General features: G+C 42.2%; 2 protein-coding genes across 2 annotated transcripts in view; one reads left to right on the top strand and one right to left on the bottom strand.

Annotated features, from left to right (window-relative positions):
- GPR89A (G protein-coupled receptor 89A) overlaps nt 1-26,013 on the bottom strand; it is a 327,321-nt gene that overhangs the window by 244,742 nt on the left and 56,566 nt on the right. The gene's annotated exons all lie outside the window — the stretch shown is intronic.
- PDZK1 (PDZ domain containing 1) overlaps nt 1-26,013 on the top strand; it is a 39,701-nt gene that overhangs the window by 6,723 nt on the left and 6,965 nt on the right. Inside the window, exons 2-6 of the mRNA XM_007528667.3 lie at nt 6,849-7,060; nt 8,102-8,351; nt 10,485-10,621; nt 12,987-13,182; nt 25,158-25,354. Of these exons, the coding sequence (XP_007528729.2) occupies nt 6,851-7,060; nt 8,102-8,351; nt 10,485-10,621; nt 12,987-13,182; nt 25,158-25,354 (990 nt within the window). The 5' untranslated portion in view covers nt 6,849-6,850. The remainder of the gene's footprint in view (nt 1-6,848; nt 7,061-8,101; nt 8,352-10,484; nt 10,622-12,986; nt 13,183-25,157; nt 25,355-26,013) is intronic.

Here is a 26,013-nt window from a genome sequence, read left to right as displayed (position 1 = left end):
CTGGACTTTAATTAATTGATTAATTAATCAACCAATCAAGTAATTAGTAGAACAGGGATCTTGCATGCGTGGTTTTCCCACCCCGCGGATCTTATATGTGTGTGATTTTTAGCACTCTATACAGTTGTTTTCAGGAAGAGAGAGACTGAGAAAGGGGATGATACTAGAGCTTCCTCTGGTGACAGAAAGCATCCCACTTGATGTTGGGGTTTGATCCTGGACCACACGCATGGTAATGCAGGTCCCCTTCCCACCCAATGAGCTGCCCCTCAGAACCCTTTCATGGAAGGGTGGGGGGGGGGGCTGGGTGGTAGCACACCATTAAGCACACACTAGCAAAGCACAAGGATTGGCACAAGGATCCTGGTTGGAACCCCTGGCTCTCCACCTGCAGGTGGGTCACCTCAGAATCGGTAAATCAGGTCTGTAAGTGTCCATATTCTTCTTCCCCTCCTCTCTCAATTTCTCTGTCCTATGCAACAACAACAATAACAATGGGAAACAAAAAGATGGCCACCAGGAGCAGTGGAATTGTAGTGCAGGCACTGAACACCAGCAATAACCCTGGAGGCAAAAAACGAAACAAAACAAACAAAAAGAAAAACCTTTGTTAGTGTTTTATACTGACATGCATGGTGGAAGCAAGATGGGGGAGTTTGTTTCAAGGCAGTGACTGGCAGGTCCTTAAAGGAGGATGACTTCAGTGCTTAAGGGAAAAATGGAGGAACTAAAACAAGTTAGGAGGGTCTGTAAAAGCAAGATGTCAATTTGTGGGGAGGCTCTTTGTTCTATGCACCTCAGGCAGGCTTAGCTGTTCTCTGGCACCAGTTTGTCACCAACATTTCTGTTTCCACATGATACCTATTCCATCTCTCTCCCTGAAGAAAGAAGTCTGAGATAAGCAAGTGAAGTGCTCAAGACCTTGGACTCCAGTCTGGAGTCCCACCATATAGGACAAAGTACTGTGCACGGCTGCTGGTGCTGGACAGATGGTATTTAGAACCAGAAGGCCCAGTGAGTTCCCAGATCAGCAGATTCCATTCCTATCACCTTATCACCTCTGAGGAATCTGGATACATTTTGTTCCTGACTGATCCCACCACTTCATTTTCAGGGGACTGTATTCCATGGACTATCCATACTGGAAGTCCATTACTGGCTAAGATCAGCAACTTTTCTATAGAAAGGTTATAGTTAACAAAATCATATTTGTCAAAGTATATGGGATTAAGGATGCATTGACCAGCATTACCTTTTACTCTAGCCACCTGTCAACATCATTTCAGATACAGTAAGGTGTTTTTTTTTTTAATATTTATTTACTTATTGTACAGAAGCAGAGAGAACTTAAGAGGGCAGGAAGGATACAGAAGAGAGAAATAGACACCCACAGCACTGCTTCACTGCTCATGAAGCTTTCCCCTGCAGGTGGTGATTGGGAGCTTAAACCTGGTTTCTTATACATGAAACATGTGCTAGGGGGCCGGATGGTGGTGGTGCACCTGATTGAGTGCACATGTTACAATGTGCAAGGACCTGGGTTTGAGCCCCCCATCCCTACCTGCAAGGGAAAAGCTTCACAAGTAGTGAAATAGGGTTGCAGGAGTCTCTCTGTCTCTCTCTCTCTCTATCTCCTACCCCCTCTTGATTTATGTCTCTATCCAGTAAACAAGTATATATATAGAACATGTGCTCAACTGGATGCACCACTACCTGTCCTTTCAATAAGATTTATTTTATGTTTTTGGAAGAACTAGCATATGCCAAGGTCCTGAGGCATGTTTTGAAAGAAGGCAGATACAGCTGTCCATGGGCAGGGAGCCCCCAATCAGGCTGAGGACTATAAGGAATTCTTGGTTTATCTATAGTTGCTGACTTAACACCACCCATCCTAGCAACTGAATTTTTCCAACAAAAATTTGGTGAAATTTATGTGTTTGTTTTGTTTTCCTGATGTGCAAAAGTTGGAGGAGCAGCATTCCTTCCAAGGGCATGATGTGCAGATATTCTGGGTCAAGCTTCCAGGGAATGTTCCTTTTTCCTTGCTGAAGTTCAAAGTGTCTTCCAGACCAGCATAAAGTCCCTTGAAAAACAAATAAGATTCAGGTCTAATGTTACCCGAGAGCCACTGCACTCTCCCACCTTTTTTTTTTTTTAATTTTATTCCTTTTTTGTTGCCCTTGTTTTATTGTTGTAGTTATTGTTGTTGTTGTTATTGATGTCATTGTTGTTGAATAGGACAGAGAGAAATGGAGAGAGGAGGGGAAGACAGAGGGGGGAAAGATAGACACCTGCAGACCTACTTCATGCTTGTGAAGCAATTCCCCTACAGGTGGGGATCTGGGGCTCGAACCGGGATCCTTATGCCGGTCCTTGTGCTTTGCGCCATGTGCGCTTAACCCGCTGTGCTACCGCCCGATTCCCCTCTCCCACCTTTTGCATCTCTGACAATAATTTACAGCTATCAATACATCCTAGGTTAGAAATCAGATATCCCAGGAGTCGGTGGTAGCACAGCGTGTTAAGTGCAGGTGGTGCAAAGTGCAAGGACCGGTGTAAGGATCCGGTTCGAGGCCCTGGCTCCCCACCTGCAGGGGAATTGCTTCACAAGCGTGAAGCAGGTCTACAGGTGTCTTTCTCTCCCCCTCTTTGTCTTCCCCTCCTCTCTTCATTTTTCTCTGTCCTATCTAACAACAAAGACATCAATAACAACAATAATAGCTACAACAATAAAACAACAAGGGCAACAAAAGGGAATAAATAAGTAAATAAATATTTTAAAAATCTTAAAAAAAGAAATAAATCAGATATCCTTTTACTGTCACATTTACTTTAATTTAACACTGTTCACATGCTGTCTTTAAGTTTCTGTTGGTCTGCTTTTTCATGATTCCAGGTGTTGGTGACATAACCATGTATGTTTGTGTGTGTTCATGTGTGTGTGTGCATGTGAGTGCATACATGTGTGGTGGGGGAGAGGTAATTTTCTTTGTTATCTGATCCTTACTACATTTTTGATTCTTTTTTAAAGACTTTTTTTCCTTTTTTCCCCTTTATGTTGCCCTTATCGTCATTGTTGTTGTTATTGCTGTTGTTGTTGTTGGATAGGACAGAGAGAAATGGAGAGAGGAGGGCAAGACAGAGAGGGGGAGAGAAAGATAGACACCTGCAGACCTGCTTCACCACCTGTGAAGAAACTCCCCTGAGGGTGGGGAGCTGGGGGCTCGAACTGGGATCCTTACGCTGATCCTTGTGCTTCGTGTCACGTGCGCTTAACCCACTGCGCTACCGCCCGACTCCCACATTTTTGACTCTTAACCAAAAGATAAGATGGTGGTGGGTTCAGAGTATTCGTGACTAACAATCACAGACAACTGATTTTTGGAGTCACCTTGCTCTAGCTTGGACCTTAAGAGAGGGGCAAAGGGGTAGTGCAGTGGTTTGAGCACACATGGTGTGAAGTGCAAAGACCAGCACAAGGATCCCGGTTCGAGCCCCTGGCTCCCAACCTGCAGGGGCATCGCTTCACAAGTGGTCTGCTGGTGTCTTTCTCTCCCCCTCTCTGTCTTCCCCTCCTCTCTCAATTTCTCTGTCCTATCCAACAATGGCAACAATAACAATAACAACAACAACAACAGGGGCAACAAAATGGGAAAAATGGCCTCCAGGAGCAATGGACTTGTAGTGCAGGCACCGAGTCCCAGCAATAACCCTGGAGGAAAACAAGCACTTTTTATTTATATTTTTTTATTGGATAGAGACAGAAAGAACTTGAAGGGGGAAGGGGAGGTAGAGAGGGAAAGAGAGAGATACCTGTAGCACTGCTTCACTGCTTTTCCTCTATAGGTGGGGACTGTGGGCTTGAAGCTGGGTTCTGTGCACTGTCATATGTGCACTCAGCCATGTGCATCACAGCCCAGCCCTCTTCAGCTATTTCTTTCCTGTGAAAAATAACAGTGATGTCAGCTCTTCTCTGGCCCCATCCACAGTCCTGCCACGCTCGTTATTGTCATGCTTTCTTCTAAAATCCACACTGATTTCTGAAATGTCCTTATTTACTTTTCTGACCCTGAGCGTATTATCCTCTTTCCCAGTGGCAATCAGCTTATCCTTTTTGAAGAATGCAAGGTCTAAGGTAGGATTAATCATTAAGATTGATTAGAAAAAGATTTCTTTGGCCCTCATCCCAAGCCTTTTCTGTTCACCAGCCAGCACTTTGTTCTATTTCCCACGGACAAGCAACCGTGCTGCCAAGAATTGACTTTTTCTCCCAGAGCTCAGAAATGGTTACAGCCTTCTTTGGGTTGCAGCATTTTGTTTGTTTGTTTGTTTTTTCCAGATAGAGACAGAGATGGAGAGGGGGAGTGAGATGGAGAGGAGGGAGAGCGGGGCCACAGCACTAAAGCTTCCTTCAGTACAGTGGGGGCCAGACTTAAGCCTGGGTCATGTACATGGCAAAGCAGCACACTATCCAAGTGAGCCGTTTTGCTGGCTCCATTTCCGGTAGTTTATTCTAGCTGTTTGACTGGGGCATAAAGCCTGTTGCAGATGCATCAAACTCCAGCTTCAGTTGACTATCTTTATGACATGATAGAAACCCAAAGACTTCCACTAGTTAATTCTCTATGTGGATTTTCTCAGGACATAGCAAATGGAGTTGGGGATCAGAGAAACAGGAAAGGTGGTTCCTAGTTGAGCCCTGTGATCCAGGGTCCCAGGTGCCCTCATTATGAAGCAGTGACACTGTCTTGCTAAAACGACTAATCACACTAGGCTGTGGACTGGACACACCCAGAAGCAGGGCAGGACCACAGCCCAGACCCTTGACTCCTAGTGAGTCAACTGTCAGCGAGACTGTAAAGCAAACAGGATCCAGGAGGCCCATGGAAGGCCAGGCTCTTGTGACTTTAATTAACTTTCTCCATTCCTACAGCTGGCAGTGTTAATTCCATATGTTTGGTACGGTACTACCCTTCAATTGATGGCACCAACACTGATGCTCTAATGAATTGTGGGGCAAGCCTGGAAGCAGGAGACAGGGGCGGGGGTGCTCAGAGCAGTAGCTGTTTCTCCATCAGCATTGCTGCTAGAAACATTTTTGCAGTTCTTTCTTTTTAATGAATTAATGAATTAATTTTGGCTAGAGAAACAGAGAGAAGTTGAGAGGGGAAGGAGAGCTAGAGAGGGAGAGAAAGGGGCCAGGTGGTGGTGCACCTGGTTAAGTTTATGCTCTGACTTGTTGCTGAAGAAGTGTGAGAAGAGGAAGGAGGGGTTTGCAGAGCTCAGCCTTTTGTGCTTGGGCCTGTGGCTCCCATCAGCCACGTTGGTTGCTATTTCTGTTCTGTGGGAGGGACTGGAGACACTGGAAGGTGTCATCTCTCCATGACAGGGTATAAAAGCCTAACCTGTTAGGTTTCATACTTTTTCTGTCCCCTTTCCTGTGGGCAGAGCCAGCAATGGAGGGACAGGCAGAGAGGTGGGTAGACCTCAGAAAATCCTTTCTCTCCTGACAGCTCTACTCTGCTCTGACTAGAACCTCAGGGTCTGAAAAACCACTTTTTGTTGCATTTTCAAGTATCAACCAGCTCCAAGACTGGCTTTCTCTCTCTCTCTCTCTTCCTTTCTTTTTTTCCCCTTCATTCCTTTCTCTTCCTTTTATTTTGTTTGAGATCTTCCTTGTTCTGTCCTATATTACTTAACTTTGACTAATCTTTTAGGTCTTAGAAACGTCACTCCAAGGAGGTGGTGCAAGTGGTAAAGCACACACGTTACCATGCATGAGGACTGGGCTCACGGCCCCTCGTCCTCACCTGAAGAGAGGGAAGCTTCGTGAGTGGTAGAGCAGGATGCAGGTCTCTCTCTCTTTCTCTCACCCAACTCCTGTCATAATAATGAGTAATTTTTAATGAAAAAAAATCATTCTTCTAGGGATTCATTCTGTTTTTTTTTTTAAATTAATTAAACAAAGATGTACTTATCTGTTGGGAGTAGAATGGAACTCCTTCCCAGCATATATGGTCTCAGGGATCAAACTCTGGGTTTCATGCATATGAATTTTGCACTAACTCACTGAACTGCCTTCCAGGCCACCAGAATGTCATTATTAGTTCTTTCCAACTCATCACTCCTAAGACTGCTATATTGTCCCTTGTATATCAGTCCCCACATATGATTGTGAATATAATATTCTCCCTGATATATATGACAAAGTCATGGATTTGTTTTCTCCACGACTAATATTCAATGCCTAGAACTTGGAAACCTCTTCAAATATTTGAACAAAAGTGGGCTGGTATTTTGTTAGAAAATTTAGATCATATGTTTAGACTTGAGTTCTTTAGGACAGGGAACCATGACAAATTTGGGTTACTTTATTGGAATAGAATCATCTATGTCTCTGCTGTGTATATGGCTTAAAAATCAAGTAAAAACATAGGGTCCGGATGGTGGTGCGTCTGTTAGAGCTCACATGTTACAATGCACAAGGACCCAGGTTCAAGTCCCCAGACCCCATCTATAGGGGGGAAACTTCATAAGCACTGAAACAATGCGGCAGGTATATCTTTCTTATTCCCTCTCTCCCTTTTCCTCACCTCTCAATTTCTCTCTATCTTTATCCAATATATTAAAAATAAAAGCCTAACTAAAAACTTCGTTCTTGGGGACATTAGCAAGTCCTGGAAAAAGAGAGTGTTTTCCTGCACCACATTCCAATTCTCTATACAAACAATCTGTATTTGATAGGATTCGAAGAACAGAATTACAGGATATGGGGGAGGGAATGGGAGAGTTCTCATTTCAACTAGATTTTCTTCTCTGTCGATTGATTCATTTGTCCTTCATCACAGAAATGGCTTCCACTTTCAACCCTCGAGAATGTAACCTGTCTAAGCAAGAAGGGCAGAGTTATGGCTTTTTCCTGAGAATTGAGAAGGACACAGATGGCCACCTGGTCCGGCTAGTTGAGAAGGGTAGCCCCGCTGAGAAGGGTGGCCTCCAGGATGGAGACAGAGTTCTGAGGATCAACGGTGTCTTTGTGGACAAGGAAGAGCATATGAAGGTGAGTGTGACATTTGATCTCCCAGGTTCTCTCTAGTCCTTGTATTTCTGATAATAGTCTTTGGGGTCAGTAGAGCTTTTTCTTTTTGTTGTCATTGGTACTTCAGTGCTTTTTTCATCTGCTATTTTCAGATGAAAAGAAAGACAGACACAGAGTGAAAGAGATCATGGCACTGAAGTTTCCTCTAACACCGTGGGGGATGGGCTGAGTCTGGGATGGTATGCATGGCAAAGCAGTATACTATCCAAATGTGCTATTTTGCCAGCCCAGTAGAACTTTCTTGACTGCCACTGGCTGTATTATTATTATTATTTTTTGCACCAACCATTTGGGTTTTCCAGAGTTGACTAAGAACTGGGAAAATTATTCTTAGATGTGCATAATGCCAGGTCTAATATGTGTTGTATGTTGTTTGTTGTAAGCCTAGAACCATGGTATGCAATTCCATGTTCTTTTTGTTAATTCTCCTTGGATACCACCAGGTGCATGTAACCATTTCACAGATGAGGAATTAGAGGTTCACTAGTGTTCAGTGAGTGAACATATGAAATTCTGATTGTAGCATACTTCTGGGTACTCTTTTCACTTCACCATGCTGTGTCCACAGACCCAGGAGGACCTGCTGTGTCCTAGTTTTTATCTCTAGAAAGGACCAGTCCTCAGAAGAGACCTCTGAACTGGGGCTGGGTCATATTCTGATTGCAACAGAGTCAGAAGCCCAGGCTAGCCTGACCCTGGGTCTAGGGAGGACTTGAGTAGAAATGGCTGGGGTACTACCTGCTGACTATGTGGGTGATGAGGACCAGCTACTAGAATCTCCAGAGTCAGGTCATGACGCTGATGCCATTTAGCAGAGTTGTTGATTAAAGTGATCTCTTTCAGGTTTTCATGCCTGAGGCTCCAAGGTCTCAGGTTCATTCCCCAGCACAACCACAAGCCAGAGCTGAGCACTGCTCTGTTCTCTCTCTCTCTCTCTCTCCACTTCATATATATATTTTAAAAAATTAAAATAAAAATGATATTTTTCTTCCTTTCTCCTAGGTTGCAGACCTGGTCAGAAAGAGCGGGAATTCGGTGACTTTACTAGTTCTGGATGGTGATTCCTATGAGAATGCCATAAAAAAGCAGGTAGACTTGGAAGAGTTGGGCCAAAGTCAAAAGGAGTCCAGTTTGAATGAGAAGAAGCCACCCCCTGTGATGAACGGGGCCGTGCAGACGTGGACCCAGCCGCGGCTCTGCTACCTGGTGAAGGAGGGCAGTAGCTATGGCTTCTCTCTGAAAACTGTCCAGGGTAAGTGCAAGGGTGGGGCTTGGACAGCCAGTTTTCCAGAAAAAATATGCTGTTACTGGCTCATAGCTTTCTTGACTAACCTTTCTGTTGCTACAGGTTTCCAGCAGCAGCTTCTCTCCCCCTAAACCCACACCCTTGCCTTGCACAGCGGAGCAATGAGGGATCAGGACTGTAGAGAGCTGCCGAAGAGTAGGAGTGATGGTGTGAACAGGGTGGGAAAGAGACATTGGACCTCCTGCTCTCAGTTCTTGTTAGGCTGGAGCTTTGAGGCCAAAGGGTTAGAGGACTGATTTGTTGTTGTTGTTGTTTTTGTTCTTTTTTCTCTAGCTTCCTCAGGGTGAGAGAGGATGGGGAGGAAAGGGGGATTGAGAGGCCAAAATAATAATAATAAATAAGGTTCTTATGGTAGGTACTTTGGGGGTGTAAATGACATCCCTTGTCTTCTTCCAGAGTTGCCATGTCTTATTTATCCAACAAGTTCTTGAAACACTCTGCATTGAGTCAGACAGTGTGGACATTGAGGGCAATGTGGATACCCCATGTTCTTATGACATTTACATGGTGTCCTGCTCTGACCTAGCCCAAGTTGTCCTGAGGGGTGCCCCTGACTTCCAGCCACTGTCCAGATGCAGTGCCTTGAAAAACCTTGCCCACTGGGAAGCACTGGAAGTTGTTTCTGGAATTTCAGAGGTGTAGGCTGACCATGGTCTTATAATGGTTTCTCTGGGGTCTAGGATAGAACCACAGGAGCTGTGTTAGTTCTTTGGCTCCACCTCTAATCTAACACTCCTCTCCAAATTCCTGTATGAGAGGCATTGGTATGTGTGTGTGTGTGTGTGTGTGTGTGTGTGTGTGTGTGTGTGCTGTCAAACAACAAAAAACAAACTAACAGTAAGTACCAGGTTGTCGCCACGCCTTATCTAAGCTACAACAAGAGGTGCAGACCACCCATGTGAGGCAGTTCTCAAGTGGTGTGTGTGGTCAAGGGAAACCTGGTGGTTCTTGCAAGTCCACTAATAGCAAAATGGTAACAGGAAACCAGATTCCATTCATTTGGCCCATTTGCTCATGCACATATAATTTAGATTGGCTTTTTAAAGAAAATGGCTTTCTCTATCTTCCTTCCCTCCCTCCCCCCTTCCCCTCCCTTCCTTCTTTCCCTTTTTTCTTTTTGTTTTGTTGTGTTGTGCTTGTTTTTTTTTTTATTTTTTTACCAGACTTAGCTCTGGCTATGGTGGTCTTGGGGATTGAACTGGAGACTCAAGCAGAGAGTCTTTTTGCATAACTTTGAGCTATCTCCTCCTCCCAGAAAAAGTTTTTTTTCATAATAAATATATAACAAGGCAGTAGGAGAAAAATTGTGCTTAAGGAAGTGATCACTTTATTGCCATTCCTTATAAAGGATTTATTATGAGGTGATCCTTTGCCTACATTGAAGTATTCGTGTCTTGAAGTAATGGGCAGTATTTCTTTTAAGAAGCGCCTAAATCGCACCTCTTCTGACTGACTGACTGACTGTATGTGTGTGTGTGTTTCCCCTTTCCTCTGATGCCTCTGCCCTCTTTTGTCTGCATCAGCGGGATTTGTTGGCTCCATGAACAAGTAGTGGTCAATAGCAGCACTAACTTGAAGGCGATGGAGTGGGTATGCCTTCTTAGTCTGCAAATGCAAAGAAAGGGTGTCTGACAGACACAGTGACACAGCTTGGGCCTGGTTTTGGGTTCAAGATGCCTCTGCCACCTGAGATTCCTTTCTTGCATCTGCTTGGCTTCAGAGATTCTATTCAGGGGCCCAGGAGATGGAACAGTAAATAATGCACTGGACTTAGAAGCATGAGAACCTGAGTTCGATCCATGGTATCAGATGTGCCAGAGTGATGCTCAGGTTCTCACTCTTTTCCCTGGCCTTTCATAAACAAACAAACAAACAAGTGACTAAATTTAAAATAAAGGAATAAATTACACTTAAAGAACAACAAACCAACTGAGCAATCGCTGCCTTTGGGCTAGAGGCAATAATTACAATACCGGGTCAGATGCCAGAGTCTAGAGCTGGAAGTTCAAGTTTCCCATTAGTGGGAATGTGGGAATGTGATGGACTTCTAATGCTTCTTTATCCTCTGCTCATGTTCAGGTAAAAAAGGGGTGTACATGACAGATATTACACCGCAGGGTGTGGCTATGAAAGCTGGTGTCCTGGATGACGATCATGTGATTGAAGTAAATGGAGAGAATGTAGAAGACGCCAGCCATGAGCAAGTGGTTGAAAAGGTATGAAGTCTGAGATGGGGAACTTTTTCTGCCTGATCTTTTACTCCACTCTTCACTGGAAATGATGAGAAGGCAGGAGTAGTTACAGTAGTCGTAGTAGCTGTTGTTGTTGTTGTTGTTCATGAGGGGAAGAATATAATGATGGGAAGTTGTGCATTTGTACTAAGAGTAAAAACCTAGTGTGGACTAAGTAGTGTTCACATAGGCTTATAGAACAGAGACTTCACTGCTCCAGTCTAACTTTTTTTTTTTTAAAGGCAATTATGGCAGTGAAATTGGGCTCTTTCAGACACTTTTAAGGCCCAGCCTTCACTTCTTTCTTTTCTTTTCTTTTAAAAAAATATTTATTTCCTTTCGTTGCACTTTTTTTATTGCTATAGTTATTATTGTTGTTGTTATTGATGTCGTCATTGTTAGATAGGACCGAGAGAAATGGAGAGAGGAGGGGAAGACAGAGAGGGGTAGAGAAAGATAGACACCTGCAGACCTGCTTCACCGCCTGTGAAGAGACTCCCCTGCAGGTGGGGAGCCGGGGACTCGAACCAGTCTAACTTTTTTAGATGGAGGGAGACAGAGGGAAAGAGGGAAAAATACCACAGCATAGAAACTTTCTCCAGGGAAGTGGGGATCAGGCTTGAACCTGGGTTGCATGTATGACAAAGTATCCAGGTATGCTATCTTGCTGGCACAATGTACATGCCATCTTGAAGAAAAGTGCTCTAAAGAGTCATAATTTTATCTTTGGGATTTTACTTATATCTCACTTTGCACCCTAAGTTAGTTGACTTAATTTCATTGTTGAGCCAATATTATCAATATTTTTGAATACAAGCTGGACAGTGACCAATATGGTGAGTATAGAACTATACATAGGAAGTATGTATCTATACATACTATACATAGGAAGTTCTCAAAGATCTGTCACCCCCAAATCTTACGTCTCAGCATAATTTCATGATATATGTAAATCACCCTGAAGTCTTCCTGTGAAGTCATATGGAACCTTGAAAACTGACCAACCTTATTTCTTGATAAAAAGATAATTTTTTAATTAAAAAATATTTATTCCCTTTTTGTGTCCTTGTTGTTTCATTGTTGTATAGTATTGATGTCATCATTATTGGATAGGAGAGAAACCGAGAGGGGGGGGAAGACAGAGAGGGGGAGAGAAAGATAGAAATGCAGGTTCATCTGCATTCACCGCCTGTGAAGCAACTCCCCTACAGGTGGGAGCTGGGGGCTCGAACTGGGATCCTTAAGTTCGTCATTGCGCTTTGTGCCATGTGTGCTTAACTCACTTCGCTACTGCCCAACTCCCAATAAAAAAACCTTTTAAAAATATTTATTATGTATTGGATAGAGACAGAAATCAAAAGGGAATGGAGGACAGAGTGAAGGAGAGACACCTGCAACACTGTCTCACCATTTGTGAAGCTTTTCTCCTGTAGATGGAGACTGGGGTGGGGTTTGAACTTGGGTCCTTAGGCATTGTAACATGTGTACTCAACCAGGTGCACCACCCTGATAGAAAGATCCTTCTCAGGGGCGGGGAGATAGCATAATGGTTATGCAAACAGACTTTCATGCCTGAGGCTCCTAAGTCCCAGGTTCAATCCCCTGCACCACCATAAACCAGAACTGAGCAGTGCTCTGGTGTTTCTGTGTCTTTCTCTGCATCTCTCTCGAAAATAAAATAAATAAATAAAATATTAAAAAAAAAAAGAACGATCTTTCTCCCGCCCCCCCCCCCCAACACTGCTCAGCTCTGGTTTATGTTGCAGGGGATTGAATTTGGGACTTTTAAGCCTCAGGCATGAGAGTCTTTTGGCATAATCATTATGCTAGCTCCCCTGCCCAAAAGATCTTTTTTTTTTAAGACTTTATTTATTTATTAATGAGAAAGATAGGAGGAGAGAGAGAGAAAGAACCAGACATCACTCTGGTACATGTACTGCCGGGGATTGAACTCAGGATCTCATGCTTGAGAGTCTAGTGCTTTAGTCATTGTTCCACCTCCTGGACCACCCAAAAGATCTTTTAAGGTTGACTTGCTTTTCTAAACTCTATCCAACCTTCACTGACATGCCTTCCTAGGCTTTCAGATGATTCCAAACCTCACTTGGGCTCAGTTGGCATTTGTGTGGGGGATGTACTACATTACAGGGAGAGACAACTACAGAAGTTGAGGTAGACAAGTACTAACTAAATGGTGGGATGCAGAACAACTTCAATTCAGGCTTCACACCCATGTTCTTCTGGCTGGTCTAGAGACACTGTGGTTCTATTCAGAAAGGGGCTTGTTTCTCAGCAATGTCCTTGGAGGGTGGTGTTGACCCCCAGCCCCACCTTGTGTGTGCTGTTGCAGGTGAAGAAGTCAGGGAGCCGAATCATGTTCCTGCTGGTGGACAAAGACACTGAGAAGCGCAACAGTGAGCAGAAGATACAATTTAAAAGAGAAACAGCTAGTTTGAAGTTGCTGCCCCATCAGCCCCGGATTGTGGCGATGAAGAAGGGAAGCAATGGCTATGGTTTCTACTTGCGGGCAGGCCCTGAACAGAAGGGTAAGATATCAAAAAGCAGGAAACTTGATAGTGTAACTACACAATTTGTCATCGCACTCTGACTCCGGAGCTCCATGAAGCCCCTGGATTCCCATGAGATGCAGGAGAGGGGGAGACGTGAACTAGAAGGTATGGCTGACTCAGTCTCTGTTCCACATGGGTACCTAGTGAAAGGCATCCCCAGTTTTCACAGCAGAATGGTTCAGTAGAACTTGAGATCTGGGCAAAGATCTGCCAGTAAAGTTGACTTCTGGGAGGAAATTTTGTTCTCATTTTTTTCTTTTTTTGAATTTTAATTATCTTGATTTATTTATTGGATAGAGACAGCCAGAAAGCAAGAAGGAAGGGGGAAATAGAGAGAGACAGAGAAAGAGAGACACCTGCAACATTGCTTCACCACTTGCAAATCTTTCCCCATGCAGGTGGGAGCTGGGGGCTCAAACCTGGGTCCCTGTACATTGTAACATGTACACTCAACCAGGTGAGCCACCACCCACCTCAACCCCCTTTTTTTTAAAACCAGAGCACTGATCAGCTCTGGCTTATTGTGGTGAGGGGGACTGAACCTGGGAATTTGGAGCCTTGGGCATGAGAGTATCTTTGTTTCTCTCTCTCTCTCTCTTTTTTGTCTCCAGGGCTCAGTGCCTGCACTATGAATCCACTGCTCCTGGAAGCCATTTCCCCCCTTTTGTTGCCCTTGTTGTTTATCATTGTTGTTATTGCTGTCACTGTTGTTGGACAGAACAGACAGAAATTGAGAAAGGAGGGAAGACAGAGGAAATTGAGAAAGGAGGGAAGACAGAGGGGGGAGAGAAAGATATGACACCTGCAGACCTGCTTTACCGCCTGTGAAGTGACCCCCCTGCAGGTAGGGAGCCAGGGGTTCAAACTGGGATCCTTACATTGGTTCTTGTGCTTTGCAGCATGTGCACTTAACCTGCTATGCTAATGCCTGAGAGTATCTTTGCATAACCATTATGCTATCTACCACCACCCTTTGGGTGGAAAAAAAACCCTCTCATCTGTAGCATCTTTTTCTTTTTCTCTCTTTTAAAAATTATTTCTTTATTGGGGAATTAATGTTTTACATTCAACAGTAAATACAATAGTTTGTACATGCATAACATTCCCCAGTTTCCCATTTAACAATACAACCCCCACTATGTCATTTATCATCTTTCATGGACCTGTATTCTCACCACCCACCCACCCACCCCAGAGTCTTTTACTTTGGTGCAATACGCCAAATTCCATTTCATTTCAGGTTCTACTTGTGTTTTCTTTTCTGATCTTGTTTTTCAACTTCTGCCTGAGAGTGAGATAATCCCATATTCATCCTTCTGTTTCTGACTTATTTCACTCAACATGATTTTTTCAAGGTCCATCCAAGATCAGCTGAAAACGGTGAAATCACCATTTTTTACAGCTGAGTAGTATTCCATTGTGTATATATACCACAACTTGCTCAGCCACTCATCTGTTGTTGGACACCTGGGTTGCTTCCAGGTTTTGGCTATTACAAATTGTGCTGCCAAGAACATATGTGTACACAGATCTTTTTGGATGGATGTGTTATGTTCCTTAGGATATATACCCAGGAGAGGAATTGCAGGATCATAGGGTAGGTCCATTTCTAGCCTTCTGAGAGTTCTCCAGACTGTTCTCCACAGAGGTTGGACCAATTGACATTCTCACCAGCAGTGCAGGAGGGTTCCTTTGACCCCACACCCTCTCCAACATTTGCTGCTGTTACCTTTTCTGATGTAGGACATTCTCACAGGAGTAAAGTGATATCTCATTGTTGTCTTTATTTGCATTTCTATGACAATCAGAGACTTGGAGCATTTTTTCATGTGTTTCTCGTCCTTTTGGATCTCTTCTGTGGTGAATATTCTGTCCATGTCCTCCCCCCATTTTTGGATGGGGTTATTTGTTGTCTTGTTGTTGAGTCTGGCAAACTCTTTATATATGTTGGTTATTAAACTCTTATCTGATGTATGGCATGTAAAGATCTTCTCCCATTCTGTGAGGGGTCTCTTGGCTTGGGTAGTGGTTTCTTTTGCTGTGAAGAAGCTTTTTAATTTGATGTAGTCCCATAAATTTATACTTGCCTTAGTCTTGTTTGTAATTGGGTTCATTTCATTGAAGATGTTTTTAAAATGTATGCGGAAACGAGTTCTGCCAATATTTTCCTCTAAGTATTTGATAGTTTGTGGTCTAACATCCAAGTCCTTGATCCACTTGGAATTTACTTTTGTATTTGTACAGTGGTTCAGTTTCATTCTTCTGCATGTTTCAACCCATTGTTTCCAACACCATTTGTTGAAGAGACTCTGCTTTCCCCATTGAATAGTCTAAGCACCTTTGTCAAAGATTAGATGTCCATAGGTGTGGGGCCTCATTTCTCGGCTCTCAATTCTATTCCACTGGTCAGTGTGTCTATTCATGTTCCAGTACCAAGCAGTTTTGATGACAATGGCCCTATAATACAGTTTGAGATCTGGGAGTGTGATGCCTCCGGTTCTGTTCTTTTTTCTCAAGATTGTTTTGGCAATTCTAGGTCTTTTCTGGCTTTGGATAAACATTTGTAGCATTTTTTCTATTCTCCTAAAAAATGTGCTTGGGATCTTGATGGGGATAGCATTAAATTTGTAGATGGCTCTGGGTAATATATTCATTTTGATGATGTTAATTCTTCCAACCCATGAACATGGAATATCTTTCCACTTCTTTTTTTTTTTATTTTTATTTTTTAATTTTTTTTATTAACAAAACCATAGGGTAGGAGGGGTACACACAATTCCCACCGCCCAATCTCCATATCCCACCCCCTCCCCCGATAGCTTTCCCATTCTCTATCCCTCTGGGAGCATGGACCCAGGGTCATTGAGGGTTGCAGAAGGTAGAAGGTCTGGCTTCTGTAATTGCTTCCTCGCTGAACATGGGCGTTGACTGGTCGGTCCATACTCCCAGTCTGCCTCTCTCTTTCCCTAGTAGGATGGGTCTCTGGGGAAGCTGAGCTCCAGGACACATTGGTGGGGTCTTCAATCCAGGGAAGTCTGGCCGGCATCCTGATGACACCTGGAACCTGGTGACTGAAAAGAGAGTTAACATACAAAGCCAAACAAATTGTTGAGCAATCATGGACCCAAAGCTTGGAAAAGTGGAGAGGAAGTATTAGGGAGGTACTCACTGCAAACTCTAGTATACTTCTGCTTTCTTACTTTGGTGCCATACTCCAAACTCAGTCAATTTCTGCTTTGCGTTTCTACTTCTTTTTTTTTTTTTTTTTACATGCATAACATTCCTCAGATTCCCATTTAGCAATACAACCCCCACTATTTCATTCATCATTTTTCATGGACCTGTATTCTCCCCACCCACCCACCCACCCCAGAGTCTTTTACTTTGGTGTAATACTCCAATTCCATTTCAGGTTCGACTTGTGTTTTCTTTTCTAATCTTGTTTTTCAACTTCTGCCTGAGAGTGAGATCATCCCATATTCATCCTTCTGTTTCTGACTTATTTCACTCAACATGATTTTTTCAAGGTCCATCCAAGATCGGCTGAAAACGGTGAAGTCACCATTTTTTACAGCTGAGTAGTATTCCATTGTGTATATATACCACAACTTGCTCAGCCACTCATCTGTTGTTGGACACCTGGGTTGCTTCCAGGTTTTGGATATTACAAATTGTGCTGCCAAGAACATATGTGTACACAGATCTTTTTGGATGGATGTGTTGGGTTCCTTAGGATATATCCGCAGGAGGGGAATTGCAGGGTCATAGGGTAGGTCCATTTCTAGCCTTCTGAGAGTTCTCCAGACTGTTCTCCACAGAGGTTGGACCAATTGACATTCCCACCAGCAGTGCAGGAGGGTTCCTTTGACCCCACACTCTCTCCAGCATTTGCTGCTGTTACCTTTTCTGATGTGTGACATTCTCACAGGAGTGAAGTGATATCTCATTGTTGTCTTTATTTGCATTTCTCTGACAATCAGAGACTTGGAGCATTTTTTCATGTGTTTCTCGTCCTTTTGGATCTCTTCTGTGGTGAATATTCTGTCCAATTCCTCTCCCCATTTTTGGATGGGGTTATTTGTTGTCTTGTTGTTGAGTCTGGTAAGCTCTTTATATATGTTGGTTATTAAACTCTTATCTGATGTATGGCATGTAAAGATCTTCTCCCATTCTGTGAGGGGTCTCTTGATTTGGGTAGTGGTTTCTTTTGCTGTGAAGAAGCTTTTTAATTTGATGTAGTCCCATAGGTTTATACTTGCCTTAGTCTTCCTTGTAATTGGATTCGTTTCATTGAAAATGTCTTTAAAATTTATGCAGAAAAAAGTTCTTCCAATATTTTCCTCTAAGTATCTGATAGTTTGTGGTCTAACATCCAAGTCCTTGATCCACTTGGAATTTACTTTTGTATTTGGTGAAATACAGTGATTCAGCTTCATTCTTCTGCATGTTTCAACCCATTGTTTCCAACACCATTTGTTGAAGAGACTCTGCTTTCCCCATGTAATAGTCTGGGCCCCTTTGTCAAAGATTAGATGTCCATAGGTGTGGGGCCTCATTTCTGGGCTCTCAATTCTATTCCACTGGTCAGTGTGTCTGTTCATGTTCCAGTACCAAGCAGTTTTGATGACAATGGCCCTATAAAATAGTTTGAGATCTGGCAGTGTGATGCCTCCGGTTCTGTTCTTTTTTCTCAAGATTGTTTTGGCAATTCTAGGTCTTTTCTGGTTCCAGATAAACATTTGTAGCATTTGTTCTATTCTCCTAAAAAATGTGCTTGGGACCTTGATGAGGATAGCATTAAATTTGTAGATGGCTCTGGATAATATATTCATTTTGATGATGTTAATTCTTCCAACCCATGAGCATGGAATATCTTTCCACTTCTTTGTGTCTTTTTCAATTTCTTTGAGTAGTGACTCATAATTTTCGGTATACAAGTCTTTCACTTCCTTGGTTAGATTTACTCCTAGATATTTTATTGTTTTTGTTGCTATAGTAAAAGGAACTGATTTCTGGATTTCAATTTCTTCTAACTTAGTGTTTGCATAGAGGAATGCCACTGACTTTTGAATGTTAATTTTATAGCCTGACACATTACTGTATTGCCTGATGATTTCCAAAAGTTTCTTGCTAGATTCCTTAGGTTTTTCCATGTATACTATCATGTCATCTGCAAATAAGGAGAGTTTGATTTCTTCTTTTCCAATCTGTATGCCTTTAATTCCTTGCTCCTGCCTGATTGCTATGGCAAGAACTTCCAACACTATGTTGAATAGTAATGGTGATAGTGGGCAGCCCTGTCTAGTACCTGATATGAGTGGAAATGCTTCCAGTTTTTCACCATTGAGTATGATGTTGGCTGTAGGTTTGCTATATATAGACTCCACTATCTTCAGGAATTTTCCATCTATTCCCATTTTTTGTAGTGTTTTGATCATAAAGGGATGTTGTATTTTGTCAAAGGCTTTCTCTGCATCTATTGATATGACCATGTGGTTTTTGGTCTTGCTTTTGTTGATGTAGTGGATCACATTGTTTGATTTACGAATATTAAACCAACCTTGCATGCCTGGGATAAAGCCCACTTGGTCATGATGAACAATCTTTTTGATATACTGCTGTATCCGGTTGGCTAGAATTTTGTTCAATATTTTCTCATCTATGTTCATCAGAGATATTGGTCTGTAGTTTTCTTTTTTGGTTGTGTCCCTGTCTGCTTTTGGTATCAGGGTGATGTTGGCTTCATAGAAGCTGGCAGGGAGTATTCCAGTGTCTTCAGTCTTCTGGAAGACTTTTAAAAGTAGAGGTATTAGTTCTTCTTTGAAGGTTTTGTAGAATTCATTTGTAAAACCATCTGGTTCAGGACTTTTATTTTGGGGGAGATTTTTGATAACTGTTTCAATTTCATTAGCTGTGATGGGCCTGTTCATGTTATCCACTTCCTCTTTACTTAGTTTTGGAAATTGGTAGGTATCTTCCAGGTTCTCTAGCTTGGTGGCATATAGTTGTTCATAGAAGGCTCACATGATATGTTGAATTTCTGCGGCGTTTGTTGTGATATCTCCTCTTTCATTTACTATCCGATTTATTTGGATCTTATCCCTTTTTTGTTTTGTGAGTCTGGCTAAAGGTTTGTCAATTTTGTTTACTCTTTCGAAGAACAAACATTTACTTTCGTTGATCTTTTGTATGGTTTTCCTATTCTCAATGTTATTTATTTCTGCCCTAATTTTAGTGATTTTCGTTGCTTTAGGGTTCCTTTGTTGTTCTTCTTCTAGGTCTTTAAGATGTGCAATCAGGCTGTTTATTTGTGCTTTTTCTTATTTCCTAATGTGTGCTTGTATAGCTATGAACTTCCCTCTTAGGACTGCTTTTGCTGTGTCCCAAATATTTTGATAGCTTGTGTCTTCATTTTCATTGAACTCTCAAAACATTTTGATTTCTTCCTTGATTTCCTCTTTGACCCAGAAGTTGTTAAGAAGTGTACTGTTGAGCTTCCACATTTTGGGACTGTTACTAATCTTTTGTTGATTGTTAAGTGTTGGTTTAATTCCACTGTGGGCTGAGAAGATGCTTGGGATGATTTCAATGCTTTTGAATTGGCTGATGCAGTCTTTGTGGCCTAACATAGTCTATCCTTGAGAATGACCCATGTGGATTTGAGTAAAATGTGTATTCCAGTTTCTTGGGATGAAGGACTCTGAAAATGTCCAATAGTTCTAGTTTATCTATCTCTTCATTTAGCTCCCTTATGTCTTTATTGATTTTCTGCCTGGATGATCTGTCAAGTTGAGAGAGTGGGGTGTTGAAGTCCCCTACTATGATTGTGTTACTGTTAATATATTGCTGTAGCTCTTTCAGTAGAAGTTTGATGTATTTAGATGGCTTCTCATTGGGTGCATAGATATTAATAATTGTTAAGTCCTCTTGATTGACTGATCCTCTGAGCATTAAGTAGTGTCCATTCCTATCTTTTTTAATCTTACCTATTTTAAAGTCTATCATGTCAGATATGAGAATAGCTGTTCCTGCCCTTTTTTGTGGGCTATTGGCTTGTATGATAGTTTTCCATCCTTTCACTTTAAGTCTGTGTTTGTCTTGTTGAGTTAGGTGGGTTTCCTGTAGACAGCATATTGTTGGATTGTGTTTTCTGATCCATCTTCCTACTCTGTGTCTTTTAATAGGTAAATTCAGGCCATTGACATTTATTGATATCAAAGATTGAAAATATTTTAACACCATTCTTGTAGAGTTTTAGAGTGTTTTGATATATGGCCTATTTGTGGTGGTCTGATTGTTTATCGGAGACCTTTCAGAACTTCTTTCAGGGCAGGCTTGATGATGCTTGCTTCCTTCAACTGTTGCTTGTCTGAGAAGGTTTTGATGCCTTCCTCTAGTCTGAATGACAGTCTAGCAGGATATAGTATTCTTGGCTGAAAGCCTTTCTCATTGAGCACTCGATAGATATCTTGCCATTCTCTTCTGGCCTGTAGTGTTTGTATGGAGAAGTCTGCTGCTAATCTTATGGGTTTTCCTTTGTAGGTGACTCTTTGTTTTTCTCTTGCAGCCTTGAGGATCCTTTCTTTATCCTTTTTCCTTTCCATTCTAAGTATGACATGTCTTGGTGTCTTTAGGTCTGGGTTAATTCTGTTTGGGACCCTCTGGGCTTCTTGAATCTTTATGTCTTTGGTGTTGTCTAGACTAGAGATATTTTCAGCTATTATGGCCTGGAGAATGCTTTCTTCCTCTCCTTCTCTTTCTTCCTCTGGTAAGCCAATAATGCGTATATTGTTTCTTTTGAAGTCATCCCATAGGACTCTGTTGTTGTTTTCAGCATCTCTTAATCTCTTTTTGAGATCTCTTACTTCTTTTTTAGTTGTCTCTAATTCATCCTCAATCTTGCTAATTCTGTCTTCAGCCTCATAGATTCTATTCTCTCTGCCCTCTACTGCTTTCTGGAGTTCATCTATTTTGTTGCCCTGCTCTGATACTGTTTTAGCTTGTTCAGCTAGATGCCTTCTTAGCTCAGCGATTTCAGCTTTCAGCTCTCTAATAACCATGAGATAATTAGAATTTTCTTCCATATTCTCATTTGTTGTTCCTGCATTTCTGATTACAATTTTTTCAAATTCTTTACTCATTCCTGTTATTATTTCCTTAGCTAATGTTTGGATGTTGAACTTGTTGTTTTGTGCTTCACCCTCTGGAGGACTTTTAGTTGGACTCTTGTCCTGGTTCGAGTCTCCAATATTTTTTCTTGTTGTTTTAACCATTTTATATATTATGTTATGAGTTCCCTTTATCAGTACTTTTCAAATTATTGATCACTATTGCCTGGATTGACTTGTGTCTAAGTAATTTAATTAAAGGGTTTACCGTGGTGGAAGTTAACAGTTTTTTCAATCCCTGAGTTGGAGCTCAGTGGTGTAAAAGCTTCTTTTTTTTTTTTTCTTCCCTGTAGGCTATGGGAGCCTGAGGGCTTTTAAAATGTCAATAGGCTTCTTAGCTTAATCACTGACTCCTGACCAAGAGATAAAGCAGGGTGTGGCAGAGATAATCCAGTGGTTATGCAAAGAGACTTTCACAGCCCCTCAGCTATGCCACCGAGGTATAGGTCTTCTCCTGAGTTTCCCGGTTAGATCTTTGTCCCCTGGTGTCCCTCCCTGTTGCTGCTCCAGATTCTGAGGGTAGTAGCAATGGAGACTCAGAGTTACACTTGGTGAGTCTCTGGGGAGTCCTCTCCTCCCTTAAGCTGTCCCCTTGGTGGTGGAGCAGACTGGAGGTGGTGTCTCAACTGATAAACTGCTGAACTGTTAGCAGTCACTTAATCTCTCCTTAGGCTCCTCTCTCCTCTCTGTCACCAGCCACACGTGTTTGTACTCACCGGTGATTTACTGGGTTCCTGTGGTCATTCTAGTCCTGTCTTGTTTCAGTCCCGGGTGGTCTCCTTTGGTATTCCTAGTTGATCCGGGAGACTGTAGCATCTTTTTCTTCTTCTCCTTCTCTTCCATGAAATAATTACACCATGTTTAACCTTGAGCCATTCACATGATCTCAGCTTGCACATTTGAAAAGTCTGATGCAGAGTTGGCTTTTGTGATCTGGTGCGGCCAGCTCTAGCTAGCCACCAGATATGAAGCAGAGTTGTGAATTAGCATCTGTAACTCCAAAAGAACTAGGACTCTTTCTGAGTCCTTGAAACTCAAAAACAAAGACCTCCTAGGGAGGGTACATACATGGAAGCATTTATGTTCTGGCTATGCGAATTGTTTTCTACTTATCATATATGCTTACATTGATTCATCAACTATGAATTTGGTTCATCGTATGTAAAATCACTGTTAGGGTCTTTGAATCTACCAAGTGAATCAGAAAGGCATTCTTTAGTCAAGAATCCTTGTGTTTAATGAAGGAGGTGAGATCTATGTGTCCCTAACTTAAAGCTGATGGCTAACAAGTACCTTTAACATAGGCAAAATGAAAGTATTATGGGAATTCAAGGTGGGAGTAAACTTTACTCACTGAAATGGTACTAGAAGACCTCATGTCTAGGAGGCGGCGCAGTGGATAAAGCACTAGACTGAAGCCCAAGGTACTGAGTTCCATCCCCAATAGCACATGTACCAGAGTAATGTCTGGTTCTTTTTCTCTTTTCTATCTTTCTCATTAGTAAATAAAATCTTTTTTTTTTTAAAGACCTTATAGTAGAAGTGGCAGTAGTAGAAGTGGCTCTTAAGCTTAGACTCTGCATTATGAACAGAAATTGGACAGGGAGATAGCATAGTGTTTATGCAAAGAAGTTTCATACCTGAGGCTTTGAGGTCCCAGGTTCAATCCCATATAACACTATAAGCCAGAACTAAGCAGTGCTCTGGAAAAAAAAAAAAAGGAAAGAAAGGAACCAAACAAGTTATGAATCATGTAAACAGAGTGGTTAATTAACAGCCCATTCATAGCACAGAAAACCAAGTCTCAAGACCTTCAGTACCAGGTTGAGGCATTCAAACATGAGTCTATATATTTGATGGAGAGCTAAAAGATTTTTGAGTCGTGTAAGAAAAAAGAATCAAACCTATAGTGTCATGAAGGGTTCAAAGATCTCAATTACTCCTAGTAAGTCTGTAAAAAGAATTGCTAAATGTGAGAGCTTGGAGGCACAATAAATGTTGTGAAATCAGAAAGTTAGCTCTGCTTCATCAGGTATCAAGCTCAGGTCTGCTTAGTCCCAAGGCCCATGCTCATGCTGTTCACTGGATATGACAAGACCAGACATTGTTTCATGATTAGCCTGAAGGTAGATCTCTATTAGGGAAGGGAAGGATTAGAGATAGGGAGAGTAGCTGGGCAGGTGCTCTAGATGTTTGTGTAGAAGTCTAGGCAGGAACTAATATGAACTGCATTTAGGGTAGAGAAAGGGAGACCACTTCCTTCTTCAGTAGGAAACAGGTTAAACATCAAGGCAGCATGGAAGGACTTAACGAAAGATTAGCTATGGGGAGCCGATGCTGTGAAGAATCAGCTAACTGTGAGCACAGGGAGTGAACTTACTAGCAGGTGACCAAAAGAAGGGGCTCTGGGAGCAGGGAGGAGATGAGCAGAGATGACTTATGGGTTGAGTATGTTACATTGGAGGGATCTATTATGGGGTCGCTGACTGGAGATGCTGACAGCTATCTGGGAATGTGTAAATGGAGCATGAGGGGGAGGCTGGGCGGTGGTGCAGAGGATTAAGCGCACATGGCACGAAGCAGGGAGGTCACTTCACAAGTAGTGAAGCAGGTCTGCAGATGTCTATCTTTCTCTCCCCCTCTCTGTCTTCCCCTCCTCTCTCGATTTCTCTCCGTCCTATCCAAAACAATGACAGCAATAATAATAACAATAACAATGATAAACAACAAGGGCAACAAAAGAAAAAAAATAACCTCCAGGAGCAGTGAATTCATAGCACAGGCACTGAGTCCCAGCAATAACCCTGGAGGCAAAAAAAAAAAAATCTGTGGTCTGGGAGGTGGTGCAGTGGATAAAGCATTGGATTCTCAACTGTGAGGTCATGAGTTCGATCCCCAGCAGCACATGTACCAGAGTGATGTCTGGTTCTTTCTCTCCTCCTATCTCTCTCATGAGTAAATAAATAAATAAATTCTTTATAAAAAAAATCTAAAAAAAAAAAAAGGATGAATATGGGATGATCTCACTCTCAGGCAGAAGTTGAAAAACAAGACCAGAAGAGAAAACACAAATAGAACCTGAAATGGAATTGGCGTATGGCACCCAAGTAAAAGACTCTGGGGTGGGTGGGTGGGGAGAATACAGGTCCATGAAGGATGATAAATGACATAGTGGGGGTTGTATTGTTAAATGGGAAACTGGGGAATGTTATGCATGTACAAACTATTGTATTTACTGTTGAATATAAAACATTAATTCCCCAATAAAGAAATAAATTTAAAAAAAAGGAAAGAGAAAAAAAATCTAAAAAAAGAAAGCATGAGGGACATAAGTAAATAAATCAGAGGATGGAAGCTGAAGACACATCCTTCAGGCATATGTACAAAGCAAACCCATAATCAAAGATAGTTCATTGCTTGTGAAATGCCTGCCTCGGTGGCCTAGTGTCTGAAGTTCTTGGTTTTGTTCTTCCTCCTCCTTTCTAATAGCTGAGCTGTTACATGAGGGTTTGTCAAGAATGGATGTTAGATATTTTAGTAGCATGATTCTGTGATGATCCTCTTCATGTGAATGGCTGGGTCTGTGTCTGGAGTGAGTCCTGAGTAGGGATGAGGCTGGATCAGGTGGTTACAGGCTTCCTGGGAGGACGGGGTGGGGGGGCATGGTCAGATTTTTGAGTTGGCTTCATCAGCATCTTGAACTCCAGCAGAAGCCCCACAGTGTGTTAAAGTTTGTTTTTTTGATAATTATGTTATTATTAATTTTTTTGTGGGGGGGAGTAGGTCAAATCATAAAGGACATAGATCCTGGAAGTCCAGCAGAGGAGGCTGACTTGAAGAACAACGATCTGGTAGTTGCTGTCAATGGTCAATGTGTGGAATCCCTCGATCATGACAGTGTGGTGGAGATGATTAGAAAGGGAGGAGAGGAGACTTCACTGTTGGTGGTAGACAAAGAGACGGACAACATCTATAAACTGGTAAGTGATGCAAGGCCACATATTCAGGAAGTCACCACCTGACCTTGAATAGGCAAGGGGAAGAAGGAATAGCTTCACAAATCTGAGAGATTAATTAATAACCATGCAAGGTAATATATGTTTACTTATTGTGAGAGTCATTTTACAATGTATATGCAATATATATGCAGTATATATCTCAATAAAATTGGAAAATATTATATAAAGCAAACCTAAGAAAATTAAAGGAGAAGGCTGGGGAGATAGCATAGCAAAAGATTTTCATGCCTGAGGTTCTGAGATCCCAGATTCAGTCACCAGCACTGTCATAAACCAGAGAGGAGCAGTGTTCTGATCTCTGTCGCTCATTAAAATAAAGAAACTGAAGGAAGAAATAGACACTTCTATACCAATAGTTGGAGACTTCCACACCCCATTCTCAATAATGAGTTGAATAAGACAGAAGATAGGGACCTGAACAGCACAATAAACCAACTAGATCAAAGGAGTCAGACATAGCACAGTGGGTTAAGTGCACATTGGCACAAAGCACAAGGACCGGCATAAGGACCCTGGTTCAAGCCCCTGGCTCCCCACCTGCAGGGGAATCACTTCACAGGCAGTGAAGCAGGTCTGCATGTGTCTGTCTTTCTTTCCCCTTTTCTGTCTTCCCCTCCTCT

This window comes from Erinaceus europaeus, chromosome 11, assembly GCF_950295315.1.
Source record: "Erinaceus europaeus chromosome 11, mEriEur2.1, whole genome shotgun sequence".
Taxonomy (NCBI): Eukaryota; Metazoa; Chordata; class Mammalia; order Eulipotyphla; family Erinaceidae; genus Erinaceus; species Erinaceus europaeus.
This window is presented reverse-complemented; position numbering and strand designations above follow the sequence as displayed.